This window comes from Pongo pygmaeus, chromosome 2 (assembly GCF_028885625.2).
Source record: "Pongo pygmaeus isolate AG05252 chromosome 2, NHGRI_mPonPyg2-v2.0_pri, whole genome shotgun sequence".
NCBI lineage: Eukaryota > Metazoa > Chordata > Mammalia > Primates > Hominidae > Pongo > Pongo pygmaeus.
Window position 1 is genome coordinate 61,872,016 of NC_085930.1, and position 22,052 is coordinate 61,894,067.

General features: G+C 44.7%; 1 protein-coding gene across 1 annotated transcript in view; it reads right to left on the minus strand.

The window, feature by feature from the left end:
* The window catches only part of ISY1 (ISY1 splicing factor homolog), a 35,548-nt gene extending 14,639 nt beyond the window's left edge, over positions 1 to 20,909 (minus strand). The window contains exons 1-6 of the mRNA XM_054482152.2: positions 16,748 to 20,909; positions 14,880 to 14,902; positions 14,256 to 14,307; positions 12,611 to 12,676; positions 12,387 to 12,429; positions 1,609 to 1,721 (exon numbers count right to left, since the gene is read on the minus strand). Coding sequence (XP_054338127.1) covers positions 1,609 to 1,721; positions 12,387 to 12,429; positions 12,611 to 12,676; positions 14,256 to 14,307; positions 14,880 to 14,902; positions 16,748 to 16,750 — 300 coding nt within the window. The 5' untranslated portion in view covers positions 16,751 to 20,909. The remainder of the gene's footprint in view (positions 1 to 1,608; positions 1,722 to 12,386; positions 12,430 to 12,610; positions 12,677 to 14,255; positions 14,308 to 14,879; positions 14,903 to 16,747) is intronic.
* Between the last annotated feature and the right edge of the window lie 1,143 nt (positions 20,910 to 22,052).

Here is a 22,052-nt window from a genome sequence, read left to right on the forward strand (position 1 = left end):
AACCGCTGAAGAGGTCAGGCAAGTGCTCACTCTGGCAGGACATATACTAAAATCGGAATGATAGAGAAGATTGGCATATAAAAATAAAAAACAACAAAAATAAAATAAATGAAAAGAAAAAAAGAAGTTAGGCAAGACACCCAAGAGAAGTCTCCTAGTGCGGTGCCCGGACACAAAAGGTGCTTCAGAAATGGGAATGCCTTTCCTCTTCTGCAGTGGGAAGGCTGAACACTCCATTTGTATGTACTAGGGTAAGAATTATGGTTATGTGTTAGACTTTCTCAAAGGTGAAAAGATCAACACGTAGAAAAACTGCATGTGTTTCTTATATAACACGTTATAGTCCATTGATTACATACTGTTTCCAGTGATCTGAGGTAGGTCTCATCACAAAAGTGTGAATGAATTAGGCTCTGGGGCGGGAGTTTTCAAAACCAAGACCCATTAGTGCGTCATGAAATCAGTTAAGCAGGTCACAAACATCAAATTTTTAAAAACCAAAATAGAACAGAATAAAAAATATACCATACTTATTGTTTTTTTCAGCACCTTTGTGTGCTGGCTTGTGATTGTGTGTGTGTCTGTGTGTGTTTTACAATGGGCCATGTTCTTAAAAGTTTGAAAGCTATGGTTCTAGAGTATTGCATTTATAGAAGTCCAAAAAAAGGACAGAATGTAGTGTCTCTATGGCTCTCAGATAACAAAGCCAACAAATGGCTGTCTCCAGTTCCTAAGGTACTCAAAGAATGTGAGGAACCATGGTCATTTTATCTTTTTTTTGAGACAGTATCTTGCTCTGGCACCCAGGCTGAGATGCAATGGCATGATGACAGCTCACTGCAGCCTCCACCTCCCAGGCTCAAGCCATCCTCCCACCTCATCCTTCTGAGCAGCTGGGACTATAAGCATGTGCTACCATGCCTAGCTGATTTTTAAATATTTTGTAGATTCAGGGTCCCACAACACTGCCCAGGCTGGTCTCAAACTTCTGTGCTCAAGGGCTCATCCTGTCTCAGCCTCCCAAAGTGCTAGGATTACAGGTGTGAGCCACTGCACCCAGTGAAGGACCATAGTCTTTTTTTTTTGAAGACAGAGTCTTACTCTGTTGCCCAGGCTGGAGTGCAGTGGCGATCTTTGCTCACTGCAACCTCCATCTTCCAGGTTCGAGTGATTCTCCTGCCTCAGCCTCCCAAGTAGCTGGGATTACAGGCGTGCACCACCACACACAGCTAATTTTTGTATTTTTAGAAAAGATGGGCTTTTGCCATACTGGCCAGGCTGGACTTGAACTCCTGACCTCAAGTGATCCGCCCGCCTCGGCCTCCCAAAGTGCTGGGATTATAGGAGTGAGCTACCACACCCGGGCTCATGGTGATTTTAAACACGAGGCCCAGAGATGAAGCAGCTTCCGCAAGGCCTTCTGGCTGGTACATACAGATAGATGCCCTGTCTGCTGTGAGGCATGTGCTGTGAGGTCTTCCAGCATCATCCTACCCATCCTGTTCATAGGTTTCCTGTATCAAGGGACTCCTATGGCAGGAATGGGCTGGGAACTGCTGTAGGTGGAAAACTAGACAAGACCCGCCACTGGGGCTGCCATGTACTCACTCCATAATCAGGACCTCCCAGCTCCTTTATCCGGACCTCCCAGTGTCCTTTCTCCCTTAGCAGCTTGTTAATTTCATCATTCAGGTCACGAATTCGAAATTCACCTAAACCAGCTAGAAAACAAAAAGGTTAACAATATCATTCCATAAAAATGAATGTCAACACCTCTAACACGTACATTTAGTATCATATCCTTAAAATGAATGTCAACACCTACGAAGGTATACTACATAAAAATATTCATCTAAATTGATAAGAAAAACCACCCAAATAAATGAAAGGACAAGAATTATAAACAGAGTTCCCACTAGTGTAAGAAAAAAAAATCCTTGAAAATAACTTCATCCTCATTAGCAACCAAAAAAATATAAACAACCCTGAAACAACCCGGCAGTTCCATTTATACAACTACTGAAATAACAAGCTCTTAAGAGAGAGGGGGAAACAGCAACCAAGGCCAGCAAAGACACAATAAGGCTGGGATACGCACCTAGGGATGGCAGCATTCTATGATGGTTTAGCGTTTTCAGGAAAGCAATGTATTGCTATATGGGAAAAATTTTTGGCAAGGACTATAGGGCTAAGAATTAAGGCTAAGGGATTAATTGAAAGGGATGTGCACAACAAATTTCACTGTGGTGCAGCTGGGGCATCACACCAAGAGAAGGTAGGAAAATGGTTAATGAACCCTAGTATGTTGAAATGAAACATCATGTAACTTTTGAAAGGGACAATTTGCACACAGTGGAGACACAGCAAGGCCTTTATGAGGTAATGCTGGATGACAACAGCAAATCCAGAAGGGCTCTTACACCTGGGTTACAGCTAAGACTGATGCTCTAGAAGATGGGCATGAGAGGACTTCTAGGGACGATGGATACTGCTTGTGGAGGTGGTGGCTTTCACGGGTATAAAAATCTGCTGCAACTCATCCAACTCTACATTAAAAACGGGGGAATTTTATTACATGTAATTCTTGCCTGGATAAAGTCCATTTTTTTAAAAAAGTCAAACAGGCCAGGTGCAGTGGCTCACGCCTGTAATCCCAGCACTCTGGGAAGCAGAAGTGGGTGGACTGCTTGAGCTCAGGAGTTCAAGACTAGCCTGGGCAACATAGTGAAATCCCATCTCCACCAAAAATATGAAAAATTAACTGGGTGTGGTGGCACATGCCTGTGGTTCCAGCTACTTGGGAGACTTAGGTGGGAGAATCACTTGAGCCCAGGAGGCAGAGACTGCAGTGAGCTGTAATAGCACCACTGCACTCCAGCCTGGGTGACAGAGTGAGTCCGCCATTCAAAAAAAAAAAGTCAAGTAAGAATACATTGTAACTGGGTGCGGTGGCTCACACCCGTAATCCCAGCCTTTTGGGAGGCAGAGGAGGGCAGATCACTTGAGGTCAGGAGTTCGAGACCAGCCTTGGCCAACATGGGGAGTCCTTGTCTCTACTAAAAATACAAAAATCAGCCGGGAGTGATGGTGCACGCTTGTAATCCCAGCTACTCAGGAAGCTGAGGTAGGAGAATAGCTTGAGCCTGGGAGGCAGAGGTTGCACTGAGCGAAGATCATGCCACTGCACTCCAGCCTGGGTGACAGGGCAAGACTGTCTCACAAAAAAAAAAAAAAAAAAAAAAAATACATTTTAGAACCTCCCACTCCCACGTTCTGTTCTATTAAGAAATAAAAAAGACCTGCCACCACCATGGTGAGACTTTCCAGTGCTAAAGACACAGAGAACTCAAGGCAGCCCAATCCTCTGAGGGCCTCAACCAAAGCAAAGGGAGAGGATTCCAGAAGCCTCTCCCAAAGCAAAGCCAAGGCATCTTGGAGAAAACAAGAATCACACGTTTTATTTTTTTTTATTGACTTTCCAAAATCTACATATAAAAACATTACTTTTTGGTACACAATTATGTGAGTTTTCACAAATGCATATAATCATGTAATCATCACCACAATTAAGACACAGAAAAGTTCCATCGCCCCAAAACATTCCCTTATGCACCACTATAGTCAACCCCTCCTCCTACCCAACTTTTGGCCACCAGTAAACACAATGTATTCTGTTCCTATAATTTTGCTTTTCCAGAACATCATATAAATGAGATCATAAATTATGTAGTATTTTGAGTTTTGTTTCTTTCACTCAGCATTATGCTGAGTTGAAATGTTTTAATTTTATTTATTTTTGTTTTATTTTTATTTATTCATCCATATGTTTTAATTTTATTTATTTACTTTAATTATTATTATTATTTACAGAGATGAGGCCTTACTATGTTACCCAAGCTGGTCTCCAACTCCTGAACTCAAAGCGATCCTCCCACCTTGGTCTCCCAAAGTGCTGGGGATTACAGGCATAAGCCACAGTGCCTAGCCTATATGTTTGTTTTTACTACTGAGTATTATTTTATTTTATAGACACACCTCAGTTTGTTTATCCATTCACCAGAAGGACCTTTGGGTTGCTTCCAGTTTTGGGGCTACTATAAACATTATGTATGAGTTTTTGTGTAACAGAAAAGTATTACATTTCTCTTGGAGAAATATCTAGGAGTGGAATTGATGGATCATAGGTTAAGTGTATGTTTAACTTTATAAGAAACCACCAAACCCCATTCTAAAGTAACTGTTCCATTTTGCCTCCTCACGAGAGTTCATTACTTCACATATTCACCTGCACTTGGCATTGTCACTATTTGTGTAAGTCATTCTATTAAGTGTGTAGTATCCCACTGTTTTTTTAATCTGCATTTCCTTTATGACTATTATGTTAAACACATGAAAAGATGCTCATTTGCATCTACATTTTATTTTATTTTATGTTTTGAGACAGAGTCTCGCTCTGTTGCCCAGGCTGGAGTGCAGTGGTACAATCTCAGCTCACTGCAACCTCTGCCTCTCACGTTCAAGCTATCCTCATGCCTCAGCCTCCCAAGTAGTTGAGATTACAGGTGTAAGCCACCATACCCAGCTAATTTTTGTATTTTTAGTAGAGACGGGGTTTTGCCATGTTGGCCAGGCTGGTCTCAAACTCCTGGCCTCAAGTGATCCACCCATCTCGGCCTCCCAAAGTGCTGGGATTACAGGCGTGAGCCACCATGCCCACCCTACGGATTTTCTTTGGTAAAGTATCTGTTCAAAATTTTGCCCACTTCTTAAAACAAATTATATTTTCTAATCGATGAATTTTTAAGAGTTATTTGTCATCCCTTTCTGCATTGAATTGTTTTCACAACTTTTGTCAAAAGTCAACTGACCAAACCAGACATAGTGGCTTATGCCTGTAATCCCAACACTCTGGGAGACACAGATGGGAAGACTGCTTAAGTCCAGCCTGGGCAACATAACAAGAGCCCATCTTTACCAAAAATTTAAAAATTAGCCAGGCAGGGCTGGGCACAGTGGCTCACACCTGTAATCCCAGCACTTTGGGAGGCCGAGGCAGGCAGATCACTTGAGGTTGGGAGTTTGAGACCAGTCTGACAAACAAGGATAAACCCTATCTCTACTAAAAATACAAACAATTAGCTGGGCATAGTGACACATGCCTGTAATCCCAGCTACTTGGGAGGCTGAGGCAGGAGAATCACTTGCACCCGGGAGGTGGAGGTGCGGTGAGCTGAGATCACGCCACTGCACTCCAGCCTGGCGACAAGAACAAAACTCCATCTCAAAAAAAAAAAAAAAAAAAAAAAATTAGCCAGGCACGCCAGGCACAGCAGCTCACGCCTATAATCCCAGCACTTTGGGAGGCCAAGGTGTGTGGATCAGGAGGTCAGGAGATGGAGACCATCCTGGCTAACACAGTGAAAACCCATCTCTACTAAAAAAAAAAAAAATATATATATATATATATATGTATACAAAAAATCAGCCATGCATGGTGGCACGCACTTGTAGTCCCAGCTACTTGGGAGGCTGAGGCAGGCGAATCACTTAAACCCTGGAGGCAGTGAGCCGAGACCGTGCCACTGCACACCAGCCTGGGCAAAAGAGCAAGACTCCATCTCAAAAAAAAAAAAAAAAGAAAGAAAAAAATTAGCCAGGCATGGTGGCATGCGTCTGCCGTCTCAGCTACATGAGAGGTTGAGGCAAAAGGATCACTTGAGCCCAAGAGGTGGACGCTGCAGTGAGCTATGACTGCACCACTGTACTCCAGGCTACCCAGCCTGAGAAAGGCTCTGTCTCCAAAAAAAAAAAAAGTCAACTGAATCATTTATGTGTGGCTCTATTTCTGGACTTCTAATGGACTTCTAATTCTGTTTCTTTGGTCTATGTAACCTGTCCTTTCACCAATACCACATTATCTGGAAGCTGGAGCTTTCTATTACATCTTGAAATCAGGTGGAATGAATGCTCCAATTTTGTTCCTTTTCAAAATTGTTTTGGCTATTGTAGTTCCTTTGCCTTTCCAATTAAATTTCAGACAGTCAATGTAAACAAAAAATCCTGTTAGAATTTTGATTGTGATATATTTGAAGAGAGAAAGAATTAACATCTATACTGTGTTAAGTCTTCCCATACAAGAGCACAGTGTATCTCCCCATTCATTCGGGTCTTCTTTGGTTTCTTTAGTCATCGCATCCTAGTTTTCAGCATACAGATCCTGACTGTATTTTGTTAGATTTATACCTAAGTATGGCCAGGCGCGGTGGCTCATGCCTGTAATTCCAGCACTTTGGGAGGCCGAGGCGGGTGGATCACAAGGTCAGGAGATCGAGACCATCCTGGCTAACATGGTGAAACCTCGTCTCTACTAAAAATACAAAAAAAATTAGCCAGGCGTGGTGGTGGGCGCCTGTAGTCCCAGCTACTCGGGAGGCTGAGGCAGGAGAATGGCAAGAACCCGGGGGGGCAGAGCTTGCAGTTAGCTGCACTCCAGAGCAAGACTCCGTCTCAAAAAAATAAATAAATAAAATTAAAATAAAAAAGATTTATACCTAAGTTATTTATTGTGTTTTGGTGCTTTTGTAAATAGCACTTTTAAAAAATGTTGTATTTCCAGCTGTTCAATGTTAGTATATAAAAATATAATTTTGAAGCTGAGCATGGTGGCTCACACCTGTAATCCCAGCACTTTAGGAGGCTGAAGCAGGCAGATCACTTGAGCCCAGAAGTTCCAGACCAGCCTAGCCAACATGGTGAAACTCTGTCTCTACTAAAAATACAAAAATCAGCCAGGTGTGGTGGTGGATGCCTGTAGTGCCAGCTACTCGAGAGGCTGAGGCAGAATAGCTTGAACCTGGGAGGCAGAGGTTGCAGTGAGCCAAGACTGGGCCACTGCACTCCAGCGTGGGTGACAGAGCAAGACTCTACCTCAAAAAAAAAAAAAAAAAAAAATATATATATATATATAGATATAGATATAGATATATATATATATATTTATGGGTGTGTGTGTGTATATATATAATTCTGTATATTGAACTTCTTTTCTGTGATCTTGATAAATTCACTTATCCATTTTAGAAGTCTTTCTGTAGGTTCCTTGGGATTTTCTACATAGAAAATTATGTAAGATTTTAGGCTGGGCGTGGTGGCTCATGCCTATAATCCCAGTACTTTGGGAGGCAGAGGCGGGTGGATCACCTGAGGTTGGGAGTTCGAGACCAGGCTGGCCAACATGGCAAAACTGTCTCTACTAAAAATACAAAAATTGGCCGGGCATGGTGGCGCATGCCTGTAGTCCCAGCTACTCAGGAGGCTGAGGCAGGAGAATCACTTGAACCCAGGGGACAGAGGTTGCAGTGAGCCGAGACTGCACCACTGCACTTCAGCCTGGGCGACAGAGCGAGATTCCATCTCAAAAAAAAAGAAAATTATATAGGATTTTCTATGTTACAATAAAGACAGTTTTATTTATTACTTTCTAATCTTTATGCCTTATATTTCCTTTTTTTACTTTACTGCACTGGCTAGGATTTCTGGAATCACGCTGAATATAGTGGTCAGAATGGATGTCTTTGCCTCATTCCTGATCTTACGAGGAAAGCATTCATTCCTTCACCGTTAAATAGTTTATTGGCTATAGGTTTCTTATAAGTACTTTATCAGGGCCGGGTGTGGTGGCTCATGCCTGTAATCGCAGCTCTTAGGGAGGCCAAGGTGGGTGGATCACCTGAGGTTGGGAATTCGAGACCAGCCTTGCCAACGTGGTAAAACCCTGTCTCTACTGAAAATACAAAAATTAGCTAAGCGTGGTGGTTGGCGCCTATAATCCCAGCTACTCAGGAGGCTGAGGCAGGAGAATCACTTGAACTGAGAGGCGGAGGTTGCATTGAGCTGAAATTGCACCACTGCACTCCAGCATGGGTGACAAGAGCAAAACTCCGTCTCAGAAAAAAAAAAAAGAAGTGCTTTATCAGGGTAAAAAGTTCCCTTTTATTCCCAGTTTGCTGAGTTCTTATCATGAATAAACGTCTAATTTTGTCAAATACTTTTTCTGCATCTACTTAGATCATCATACAGATTTTCTTCTTTAGAATGACACAGTGAATTCACTTATCTTTGAATGCTGAATCTACTATGGTTTTCCAGAATAAATCCTCCTTAGTTGTGGTGTATTATCTTTTTTATACATTGCTAGGTTTTTTTTTTCTTTGAGACGGAGTCTCGCTCTGTCGCCCAGGCTGGAGTGCAGTGGTGCGATCTCGGCTCACTGCAAGCTCCGCCTCCCGGGTTCCAGCGATTCGCCTGCCTCAGCCTCCCGGGAAGCTGGGACTACAGGCACCAGCCACCATGCCTGGCTAATTTTTTTGTATTTTTAGTAGAGACGGGGTTTCACCGTGTGTTAGCCAGGATGGTTTCGATCTTCTGATCTCGCGATCCACCCACCTCGGCCTCCCAAAGTGCTGGAATTACAGGCGTGAGCCACCACGCCTGGCCGTACATTGCTAGGTTTGATATGCTAATGTTTCATTAAAGATTTTTGTCTATATTCATAGGAAATATTGTCAGTAGTTATTTCTCATAATATCTTTTTGTGATTTTAGCATCAGGGTAATGCTGATACTAAAATTCATAAAATGAGTTAAAAAGTGTTCCCTCTTCTTCCATTTTCTTGAGGAAACTATGTGGAGTTGGTATTATTTCTTCCTTAAATATTTAGTAGAACTGACCAGTGAAGCCATCTGGGCCTGGAATTTTCTTTTAGAAAGGTATTTAGAAATGAATTCAATTTCTTTCCATCTTTTTTTTTTTTTTTTTTGAGATGGACTGTCGCTCTGTCACCCAGGCCGGAGTGCAATGGCCCAATCTTGGCTCACTGCAACCTCTGCCTCCTGGGTTAAAGTGATTCTCCTGCCTCAGCCTCCCAAGTAGCTGGGATTACACACATGCGTCACCATGCCTGGCTAATTTTTGTATTTTTCATAGAGACAGGGTTTCACCATGTTGGTCAGCCTGGTCTTGAACTCCTAACCTCAGGTGATCCACCAAATTCCGCTTCCCAAAGTGTTGCAGTTACAGGCGTGAGCCACGGTGCACAGCCCCAATTTCTTTAACAGATATAGGACTACTCGGGTTTACCATTTCTTTTTGAACTGTCTCTAAACAGTAGAATTATTGACACTGTAGTTTATTTAGGATAATTACTTGTAAGAGGCTTAGCACATCCCTGGCCTCTACCCACTATGCGCCAGTAGCACCCTTCCAGTTGTAACAATCAAAAATTTCTTCAGGGCTGGGTGCAGTGGCTCACGCCTATAATCCCAACACTATGGGAGGGTGAGGTGGGCAGATCATGAGGTCAGGAGATCGAGACCATCCTGGCTAACATGGTGAAACCCCGTCTCTACTAAAAATACAAAAAAAAATTAGCTGGGCGTGGTGGTGGGCGCCTGTAGGCCCAGCTACTCAGGAGGCTGAGGCAGGAGATTCGCTTGAACCCGGGAGGCAGAGGCTGCGGTGAGCCAAGATAATGCCACTGCACTCCAGCCTGGGCAACAGAGCGAGACTCTGTCTCAAAACAAAACAAAACAAAACAAAATGAACTATTTCTTGGCCAGGCACTGTGGCTTACACCTGTAATCCTAGCACTTTAGAAGGCCGAGGAGGGTGGATCACCTGAGGTCAGGAATTGAAGACCAGCCTGTTCAACATGGTGAAACCCTGTCTCTACTAAAAAATTACAAAAATTTGGCCGGGTGCAGTGGCTCACGCCTGTAATCCCAGCACTTTGGGAGGCCAAGGCGGGCAGATCACGAGGTCCGGAGATCGAGACCATCCTGGCTAACACGGTGAAACCCCGTCTCTATTAAAAATACAAAAAATTAGGCCGGGCGCGGTGGCTCACGCCTGTAATCCCAGCACTTTGGGAGGCCGAGATGGGCGGATCATGAAGTCAGGAGGAGATCGAGACCATCCTGGCTAACACAGAGAAACCCCATCTCTACTAAAAACACAAAAAATTAGCCGGGCGTGGTGGCGGGCGCCTGTAGTCCCAGCTACTGGGGAGGCTGAGGCAGGAGAATGGCGTGAACCCGGGAGGCGGAGCTTGCAGTGAGCCGAGATTGCACCACTGCACTCCAGCCTGGGCGACAGAGCGAGACTCCGTCTCAGAAAAAAAAAAAAAAAAAAAAAAAAAAAAATTAGCCAGGCGAGGTGGCGGGCGCCTGTAGTCCCAGCTACGCGGGAGGCTGAGGCAGGAGAATGGCATGAACCCCGGCGGGCGGAGCCTGCAGTGAGCCGAGATCGCACCACTGCACTCCAGCTTGGGTGAAAGAGTGAGACTCCGTCTCAAAAAAAAAAAAAAAAAAAAAAAAAAAATTAGCCAGGTATGATGGAGGGTGCCTGTAATCCCAGCTACTCGGGAGGCTGAGGTGGGAGAAACTGCTTGAACCCAGGGAGGTGGAGGTTGCAGTGAGCCGAGAACTCGCCGCTGCACTCTAGCCTGGGTGACAGAGTGAGACTCCATCTCAAAAAAAAAAAAGGACCACTTCTCTTAAGTGAGCTTTGGCAGTTTGTGTCTTGTAAGGAATTAACCTATTTCATCTAAGTTGTCAAATTTATGGGTATAACATTGTCTGTAATATTTCCTTATTATCCTTTTAATGTATGTAGATTCTATAGTAATATTCCCAATATTCTTAATTTGTGTATATTTTTTTCTCGGTCAGTCTACTAGAAGTTTATCAATTTTATTGATCTTTTCAAAGAACCAGCTGTTGGTCTGTTTTCTCTATTCATCTTGTTTTCAATGCTATTGATTTCTTATCTTTACTATTTCCTTCCTTCTGCTTGCTTTGGGTTTAATTTGCTCTTCTTTTCTAATTTCATAGGGTAGAAGCTTAGATCACTGATTTGAAAACTTTCATAATTTTCTATTATTTCAGTGCCACATATGTATTTTTTGTTTGTTTGTTTTGAGATGGAGTCCTGGAGTGCAGTGGCGCGATCTTGGCTCACTACAACCTCCACCTCCTGGGTTCAAGCGATTCTCCTGCTTTAGCCACCTGAGTAGCTGGGATTACAGGCACACACCACCACACCCAGCTAACTTTTGTATTTTTAGTAGAGACAGGGTTTCACCATGTTGGCCAGGATAGTCTCTTATCTCCTAACCCCATGATCCACCCGCCTCGGCCTCCCAAAGTGCTGGGATTACAGGTGTGAGCCACCACACCAGGCCAGTGCTATACATTTTTATCTAAGCATTATATCCCATAAATTTTTTCATCCCCTAAATTTTGACATTATGTTTTCACTCTAATTAAATTCAAAATATCTTCTAATTTCTTTGCTGTTTCCTCTCAGACACATGAATTATTTACAAGTACATTGTTTAATTTCCAAATATTTAGGAATTTTTCAGATATGAATCTGTTGTTATAATCAGAGAAAATACTCTGTGTAATTTCAATTTTTTTTTTTTTGAGATGGAGTTTCACTCTTGTTGCTGAAGCTGCAATGCAATAGCGTGATCTCGGCTCACTGTAACCTCCGCCCGTCAGGTTCAAGCGATTCTCCTGCCTCAGCCTCCCAAATAGCTGGGATTACAAGCATGAGCCACCACACCCAGCTAATTTTGTATTTTCATTAGAGATGGGGTTTCTCCATGTTGGTCAGGCTGGTCTCAAACTCCAAACCTTAGGGGATCCTCCCTCCTCAGCCTCCCAAAGTGCTGGGATTACAGGCGTGAGCTACTGCGCCCGGCCTCAAATATTTTAAATTTGCTAACATTTGTTCTGCAGCCCAGAATATGTTTTATTTTGGTGAATGTTCCATGTGCTCTTAAAAAAGACCATGTATTAGGCCAGGCATAGTGGCTCATACCTGTAATCCCAGAACTTTGGGAGGCTGAGGCGGACAAACCGCAAGGTCAGGAGATCAAGACCATCCTGGCTAACACGGTGAAACCCTGTCTCTACTAAAAGTACAGAAAAATTAGCCGGGCATGGTGGTGGGCACCTGTAGTCTCAGCTATTCGGGAGGCTGAGGCAGGAGAATGGCGTGAACCCGGAAGGCTGAGCTTGCAGTGAGCCGAGATCGCGCCACTGCACTCCAGCCTGGGTGACAGAGTGAGACTCTGTCTCAAAAAAAAAAAAAAAAAAAAAAAAAAAAGACGTATTCTTTTTTGTTAGGTACAGTGTTGTGAGGTAGAGTATTCTACAACTTTCAACTACATCAAACTGACTGATCGTATTGATTGGCTCTTCTATGTCCTTACTGATTTACTATCTACTTGCTCTATTGATTATTGTGAAAGGAGTATTGAAGTCCTCAAGTCTAACTGTGGATTTGAGAATCAAGCACTTTAAAGGAACAAGTTTGCTTACCATTCTGAATCTGAGCCACTTTTTTAGAGATCTCTCCAATGATCTATTAAAAAAAAAAGTAATACATTTTAATGATTTTTGAATATGTTAGAAAGCACAGAAAAACTATAATTCAAAATTAGTATTCAAAAATACTTAGACTTTTGGTCTAGCAGTCATTTAGATAATAAGAAGAAATGAGAGACTTGTTACTTCTACTGAAATCAGATTTACCCAGAACATACCTGTCGTCTCCACTTCTCAGCTTTAGGCAGCTCAGTACATTCTGAGGCCAGAAAGGGTCTTCGTTCCTAAGGAGAAAAAAAAAACACATTTCCATTATACTATTTAAAAGTTTCATACAACATTCACAACTGATTCAGGCCTTAAGCCTAAATCTAATGGCCTAAAAATATTTGAAGTTTTCATTCCAGATGATCTGCATCAAGCCTTAAACCTCATTCTACAATCTCTCCTTAGGAAAAACATTGATTGCATTGTATTTAGTATTGGAAAGAACTTAACTGTCCTGCAATAGAGAGACAGCCAAACTAGGTTATAGCTATTTCATGGCATATTTATAGTACCTTAAGAAACAATGTCTATCAGTGTTTAAAACAAACATACATAAATATGGGTGTATTCATATACATGTGTGTATATAAAATTAAAAAAAAATCCAAAGAATGGTATATATTATCTCTAATTTGGGTGAGTCTCTAAGAAATGAAATAATTTACCGGTTTCAGCTTACAGCTGTTCTCCACATCATACTCCAGTCCCTATTCAATATTAGAGCTGGAGTAATAAAGGACCCAGTCATCAGGCCGGGCACGGCGGTTCATCCCTGTAATTCCCACTTTGGGAGGTCAAGGCAGGCAGATTGCTTGAGGCCTGGAGTTTGAGACCAGTCTGGCCAACATGGGGAAACCCTGTCTCTACTAAAAATATAAAAAAATTAGCTGGGTGTGGTGATATGTGCCTGTAATTCCAGCTACTCAGGAGGCTGAGGCAGGGGAATTGCTTGAATCAGGGAGTTGGAGGTTGCAGTGAGCCAGATCACGCCACTGCACTCCAGCCTGAGTGACAGAGCGTCCATCTCAAAAAAAAAAAGAGGGCCGGGCCCAGTCATTATAATACAAAAGAAACGGAAAAACAAGCAGCCAGATCCATCACCCTGCCTCAGCTGTGGGGAGGTATTGGAATTCAAGTGTACAGACTCTCAAGAGCGTCAGCAGGTACAGATAAGAAATAGAAATTTTGAAGTTTGAAGTCTGCTGACCTGGAGTGCAGCGGCGCGCTCTCGGTGCACTGCAACCTCCGTCTCCAGGGCTCAAGTGATTCTTCCGCCTCAGCCTCAAGTAGCTGGGATTACAGGTGCCTGCCACCATGCCCAGCTAATTTTTGTATTTTTAGTAGAGACGGGGTTTCACCATGTTAATCAGGCTGGCCTCAAACTCCTGACCTCAAGTGATCCACCCCCCTCAGCCTCTCAAAGTGCTGGGATTACAGGCGTGAGCCACTGCACCCTGCTTTTTTTTTTTTTTTTTTTTTCTGACAGGTTCTCACTGTGTCACCCAGGCTGGAGTGCAGTGGCATGATCATGGCTCCCTGCAATGTAAGACTCCTGCATTCAAGCGATTCTCCTGCCTCAGCCTCCCCAGTAGCTGGGACTACAGGCAGGTGCCACCATGCCTGGCTAGGCTAATCTTTGTATTTTTTGTAAAGAAGGGATTTTGCCATGTTGCCCAGACTGGTCTCAAACTCCTAGACTCAAGTGATCCACCCACCTCAGCCTCCCAAAGTATCGGGATTACAGGCATGAGCCACTGCGCCCAGCCTGCATTTATTCTTGACACTTTACAATTCATGAGGAAGATTTACACCAACCTTCACTTTTCCCTCTTCCAGCTGAGCCTGGCGAAATCTTGCTAAGGCCGTCCTACCAGGGATATAAAAGACTCCATTAGATCCTGCTCATACCGACTTCTCATTACCCATGTTCCTGGATGGGGTAGATCTGCTTATGACCATATTTAATGTCATTCATATATATATATAGTAATTAAGAAATCACAGAGTAGTTAGGGACTTCCATGTTCTCAAGAGTAGGGATTATGAGGCAATTTGTATTCCTGAATACCCAAGAATCTATTTTACTTACACTACACATAAGGACTGTGGGAAACTCTACTTATCAGACCACTGTGATAAGCAATACATCCAGGTGTTAAAAGACTAACATCATGGTGTTCCCTGGCTGTCACTCTCACAACCCCTACACCAACCACAGGTGAACAAATGTTCATCCAGTGTTTAAGTTCTGGAAACTGTGAGAAAACACATAAATGGAGAAAACAAATGGGCAAAAACAGGAATGCTATTTTTAACATATGTAAAGAAAGAAACAACTTCTCAAAAGGCTCAGATACCAAAAAGAGGAAATACACAAAGAGTTACATGGTGGTTATTAAGTTACAAAAAATTTACAGCCAAAAACAAGTTGATACTTACATGGCCTTTTCTGCATTTCGGGCCTGGAAAGAGAGAAAAGAGAAGAAAAATGCCCATGTTTAAAATATTTTTTTTTCTTGCCATTTACTTTTTATTGAAAAGTTTTACAAGAATACAATCACAAGCAAACCACTTGAAGTACTATATGAACAACAATAAACAAAAATCAAAAGATGTCCAAATCCTGTGACCAAGTCTGCTCCTCCCTCTACTTAAAATCTTTACTCCTCCACTGACCCTAACGCCTTGTATCTGGCTAACTTGCATTATTCTTCCTTCAAATTTTACTTGTTTCCTGACCACCCAGAACATTATTCTGTGACCCCTTCTTCCCAGTTAGGCTGGTGTCCTCTATCAAGGATTATACTTACCGTGGCATTTAACACCCAGCATCACAATTGCCTGTTCCCTGCCAGTGGTATTTGGGGAAAATAAGTCTGAAGACTGCCTTTCGTAAAGTTTTATGTAAGTACTGTCACACTAAATGTCAACTCAATTATCCCTGAAACACAGTGTCTGACAGAGAACGAGTTTTCTGGGTTGTAGTCTAGGTAGAAAGAGTCCTGGCTAAGTCAGGGACTTACATTCCCAGTTCTTCCACTTACCATCTGTGAGAAGTAGTCTCTCTATCACTCAGTTTCCCCATCTTTACAATAGAGATCATACCTCATCTTACAGAGCTGTCACGATATCTTCATGAGACAAATACACCAGGCATGCAATTTATAGACACTCAGCAAAATCGAGTTCAATTTAAATCTCTTTTGAGATTCTCCCCTTCAACTGACACAGAAACAAACTTGGCAAATGCCTGGTAGATAGGCAAACACCGCAGTAATTTGGGATATACCTTCTCACAGAAACGGCTACTACTTTTTTTTTTTTTTTTTGAGACGGAGTCTCGCTCTGTCGCCCAGGCTGGAGTGCAGTGGCGCGATCTCGGCTCACTGCAAACTCCGCCTCCCGGGTTCACACCATTCTCCTGCCTCAGCCTCCCGCGAAACGGCTACTTCTATTCCACTGGTTTCTCTCTTTTTCTTGGGAGCTTCTGCTCATCAATCTACAATGGCTTCCAATATATCTCTTATAACCTAACCATGACGCCCAATGTTTCTTATAGGGGCTTCACTTAATGAAAATAATACAGTATTTCTTATAGTTTCTTATAGGGGCTTCACTTAATGAAAATAATACAGTAGCCAATATTACGTAGTGCCGGTACCAATCATCTTTGTACCCGCACTACGTGTATTCTTATATTTACACGTTATAAATGCTTCTTGAAGAAATGAAGAAACCAACAAATGACGCCAGACCACAGAGAGCACACCCTCATAGAACACTTTCTGTCTACGCCATTCATTTATTCAATAGTTATTCAACATCTGCAACGACTTTGTGTCAGACATTAAGGAAGCAATAAGGAAAAGACCCTACCCTCGTGATGTTCGTATATTATGGAGCAGACTGAGAACGGACATAAATGAAATAATCCCAGAAATATATAGTCACAACTGCTCTTAATCTTCTCTGTGGTATTTAGGGACAAACAGCCGGCCCACACTATGCACCGTAACTCGGAGGGAGACCTAGCGCTTCTCCGTGTTTCAATTTCCCTCAGGTTAACGTAAAGAGCTTCATCGGGATTAAGACACTGTCCAGGACGGTAACGCGGCTCCCGAGTTTCCAGTTTTCCAATTTGTGACAGCTAATGGAGGCAGGAAGAGAATCCCCTCGTTACACCAAGGAACCTGAAGCTCTCAGCACTGCACGCCTGAGCCTCTACCGAACGAGCGCCCCAGGTGGACTGGGCGCCCCCCCGCCTGCCCGCCCATCCACTCGCTCCCTCAGCCGCCCACCCTACTCACCATGGTGTCGCTAAGGGCGCCGTCCTGGAGCCCCGAGGCCCCTGTCCAAGAAACTCCACAGGCCCAGAAGACGCCGACGCTCACAGGACCTGAAGATTCTAACTACCCACAGACACTGATGTTTTGTCGGAAACGTAGAAGAAAGGGACCGGAGGTGAACGGGAGTATCGGAAGTGCCCAGACGAAGCCGACGCTCACAGGAACTGAAGATTCTAACTACCCACAGACACTGATGTTTTGCCGGAAACGTAAAAGACAGGGACCGGAAGTGAATGGGAGTACCGGAAGTGCCCAGACGAAGCGGACGCTCACAGAAACTGAAGCGTCTAACTGCCCACAGACACTGTTTTGTCGGAAACGTAAAAGAAAGGGACAGGAAGTGAACTTCGTCCGGAAGTGCCCGGACGAAGCGATGCTCACAGGAACTGAAGATTCTAACTGCCCACAGAGCCTGATGTTTTGTGGGAAACGTAAAAGAAAGGGACCGGAAGTGCAAGGGAGGACCGGAAGTGAAAGGGAGATCCGGCCGGAGATTGGGAGAGAAAATTCCCGCGCTCCGGCAGGCGGTCTTCCGGTAGCGCCGGCACGCGGCATCATCACACGCAGACGTGTGATCGGGCTTGCGCAGAGGGACTGGCTCAGAGGGACTGGCGGTTTTCGGACACAGCCCGGGCGACGGGTCTTAGCTCTAGAAACAGGCATACTAAATGTCTTGCGTTCACTATTGGTACTGCGGGAGCAGGCAGCGCTGGGCGCGGTCTGAGTGATTGCCGCTACTCTAATCCCACCGGCTTCCTTCTTGGTTCTTCTGTGAGAGCAAATGTCCCCTTTTGGAAATTACTCGACCTCATCTCTGCGACTAGGGATCTACGGCCCCGACAGCTCCTCTAGTGGGAGCTGGAGTGTGCGTCCTGGAGTTGGAGCTGGCTGGGCTTCGTAAACTCCTTTACTTTTCCCTGTCACTTCTTAGGGCCATTTCTAGTTTTTCTGAGCTGGTCTGTTGGAATCCCGGGGCCTTTCAGAGCTGGACGATGCTTGAGGTCATCCTCTTTTAAAATTTTAAGTTCCAGGCAAAAAGTGCCACTTAGGGGAGGAGGGTGGTTGGAGAAGTGCGGTCACTGTGTCCTGAGCACATTGCTGGGACCAGAAGATCGTTAGACAAGGACCAGGAAGACAGGAGAGGTCCCTGGTAGGAGACGTTTTGATGGTTATTCCCGCATGGTGTCAGCAATGAGAGGAACTGTGGTGGGGAATTCAGGTGAGGGCCCGCAGCAAATTCTGTTACAGCCGCTTTCCCCTTTCAAGCATGGTGCCTTAGCTGCAGGGACTCCCTCCACCATGGGACCTAACTAGTGATGGGCACCCTAGCCGCAGGCAGGAGGCACAAGCCAAAGAGAGAAGCAGCTGACATGTGGTTCAGGATCAGACAGGACAGGAAAAGTACTTAGAATAGTCACCTGAATCTCATACCTGAAATGTGACAAGTTTTTTTTTTTTATTATTAAGTATTTATTGATCATTCTTGGGTGTTTCTCGGAGAGGGGGATATGGCAGGGTCATAGGATAATAGTGGAGAGAAGGTCAGGAGATAAACACATGAACAAAGGTCTCTGGTTTTCCTAGGCAGAGGTCCCTGCGGCCTTCTGCAGTGTTTGTGTCCCTGGGTACTTGAGATTAGGGAGTGGTGATGACTCTTAAAGAGCATGCTGCCTTCGAGCATCTGTTTAACAAAGCACATCTTGCACCACCCTTAATCCATTTAACCCTGAGTTGACAAAGCACATGTTTCAGAGAGCAGGGGGCTGGGGGGAAGGCCATAGATCAATAGCATCCCAAGGCAGAAGAATTTCTCCTAGTCAGAACAAAATGGAGTCTCCTATGCCCACCTCTTTCTACACAGACACAGCAACAATCTGATCTCTCCTTCCTTTCCCCACACTTCCCCCCCTCTCTTTTCAACAAAACCGCCATTGTCCTCATGGCCCACTCCCAATGGTCGCTGTCCCTTTGGAGCTGTTGGGTACACCTCCCAGACAGGGCGGCCGGGCAGAGGCGCTCCTCACCTCCCAGACAGGGCGGCCGGGCAGAGGCACTCCTCACCTCCCAGACAGGGCTGCGAGGCAGAGGCGCTCATCACTTCCCAGACGGGGCGGCTGGCAGAGGTGCTCCTCACATCCCAGACGATGGGCGGCCGGGCAGAGGCGCTCCTCACTTCCCAGACGGGGCGGCCAGGCAGAGAAGCTCCTCACCTCCCAGACAGGGCGGCCGGGCAGAGGCGCTCCTCACTTCCAATGTGACAAGTTTTAAGTGGGCATATGACCACCCACTACAGACCCCATCCTCCCACCTGTCTGGTTTATGATTTATAATGGCCAATGAGAATCGAGTCAAAGGAATGTGCATCACTTAGATGAAGCCATGACAAAAATATACATCCGTTGCCCTTTTCCTTTCTCTGCTGACTGAGACGTGTCCATGGGATCAGCCAACCTGAATTCAGAAATGGAAGTATTGTGAAGACGCCAGACTCCCCACCTCCCAGCTATGGAAAACTGAGCTCTGCAAAATGAGAAAAATAAAAACGTGTCTTGTTAAGCCCTCTGCATTTGGGGGTCTTTTGTTCAAGCAGCTTAACTTTTACCTTAAATATCTGATCTGAAACAAGCAGGGTCATTCCTCACTCAAATGAGGCCTTCTCAACATGTCCATACCACCTTTATCCATTAAGTCCCTGACTCTAGGATGCAGAGATCACATATTAGCAGGATTCAAGAGGTGTTACCTATGTTGTCCTAGCATTTGCTCCCCCTACCCACTTATCTCAGTTCCATTTGGGGAGCCCTCTGGTTGTGGGGAAGGGAACTGCATCCCCAGCTTTAAGTATGGATCAAACGCTAGATTAAGCTAATCCATCCATCCCATCTCCCTAGGCATAGTGACTGGTGGGCTTCAGACCCAAGCTGACCTAGCCAGATGGAGTCTTGAGATCTGCTTGCAATGCTGGAGAAAATAGATCCTGCTGGATGTCAGACAGAAGGTAATACCAACTGTCAGCCACTTCAGAGCTCAGGAGACAAGATTTAGTGCTGGGTGGATGAGAATATGGCCTTGCCTCTAGCCCACTTAAATCTTTAGTTATGTGAAGATTTATGTAAAATTCTTTAGGGTTGCAACCAATAAGAGTCAGACCTATCTTGCCAGTCTGCTAAATGGCCTTCCTTTCTCTGCTCACACTGATCTTGCCTTTGTTCATGATGCTCCTTTTGCTTGCAGCACCCTGTCCTTTATCCCCCCTGCCACTTGACTAATCTGACTGGTTGATGCCTACTTACCATTTGAGACAGTTTAAACATCCGGGATTCCAATCCCAACTATGATCTGTCATTGGATCACATCACTAATCCTAAAGCAGCAGTTGTAAACTGGCCAGCAGGCTGGATTTGGCCAATAAAGCTGCTATGATTTACATCGGGTTACAAAAATTAAAAAATCTCACATACAGATGCTGATGTGAGACAACATTGAGCCTATATTCCTGAACAGCAACCACACAGGTGAAAAAAATCTGGTTTTATTAGTTCATGTATTTTAAGTGGGATAGAATAATACATCAAATTGGGTGAAAAAAACTAATATTAAAAAGGTATTTTCCGGCTTCAGGCAGGACTTTTGCCTAACATTCACATATATGTCCCCTAGCATCCATGTAAGTGCCTCAAATGTTGTCCTCCACTAAACATGGATTCACTGGAGAGCAGGTATTGCAGGCAGAAAACAGCCCCCCAAAATGTCCACATCCTAATCTCTGAAACCTGTTAGTATGTTACCTTACATGGCAAAAGAGATTTAGCAGGTGCAGTTAAGAAGCTTGAGATAGGGCCGGGTGCGGTGGCTCATGCCTGTAATCCCAGCACTTTGGGAGGCTGAGGCGGGTGGATCACCTGAGGTCATTAGTTCAAGACCAGCCTGTCCAACATGGTGAAACCTCATCTCTACTAAAAATACAAAAATCAGCTGGACACAGCGGTGAATGCCTGTAATCTCAGCTACTCAAGAGGCTAAGGCAGGAGAATCGCTTGAACCCAGGAGGTCGGAGGTTGCAGTGAGCCGGTGAGTCGGTTCACACCACTGCATTCCAGCCTGGGCAACAGTGTGAGACTCTGCCTCAAAAAAAAAAAAAAAAAAAAAAATTGAGACCTGGCGCTGTGACTCATGCCTGTAATTCCAGCACTTTGGAAGGCCGAGGCGGGTGGATCACGAGGTCAGGAGATCGAGACCATCCTGGCTAACACAGTGAAACCACGTCTCTACTAAAAATACAAAAAATTAACTGGCCGTGGTGGCGGGTGCCTGTAGTCCCAGCTACTCGGGAGGCTGAGGCAGAATGGCGTGAACCCAGGAGGCAGAGCTTGCAGTGAGCCGAGATTGCACCACTGCACTCCAGCCTGGGCAACAGAGCAAAACTCTGTCTCAAGAAAACAAAACAAAAAACAGACAAAAAAGATTTGAGACGGAAAGATTATCCCAGATTATCCGACAGCCCCAGTGCAACCACAAGTATCACAAGTATTCTTTTTTTTTTTTTTTTTGAGACGGAGTCTCACACTGTCGCCCGGGCTGGAATGCAATGGTGCAATCTCAGCTCACTGCAACATCCGCCTCCCGGGTTCAAGTGATTCTCCTGCCTCAGCCTCCCAAGTAGCTGGGATTACAGGTGCCCGCCACCATGCCCAGCTAAATTTTGTATTTTGAGTAGAGACGGGGTTTCACCATGTTGGCCAGGCTGGTCTCAAACTCCTAACCTCAAGATCACCCCCCTCACCCTCCTAAAGTGCTGGGATTACAGGTGAGCCACCGCACCCGGCCAATCCCAAGTAACCTTGTAAGAGGGGGGCCAGGTCGGGCGTGGTGGCTGACACCTGTAATCCCAGCACTTTGGGAGGCCAAGGCAGATGGATCACCTGAGATCAGGAGTTCGAGACCAGCCTGACCAATATGATGAAACCCTGTTCCTACTAAAAATACAAAAATCAGCTGGGTGCAGTGGCATGCACCTGTAATCCCAGCTACTCGGGAGGCAGAGGCAGGAGAATCGCTTGAACCTGGGAGGTGGAGGTTGCAGTGAGGCGAGATCGCACCATTGCATTCCAGCCTGGGCAACAAGAGCTAAACTTTGTCTAAAAAAAAAAGAAAACACAAGACGGGGTCCAAAGTTCAGAATCAGAGGAGATGTGATGAAGTTGATGCTGGAGTGACATGGACATGAGCCAAAGAATCCAGAAAGCCTCTAGAAGCTGGAAAATGC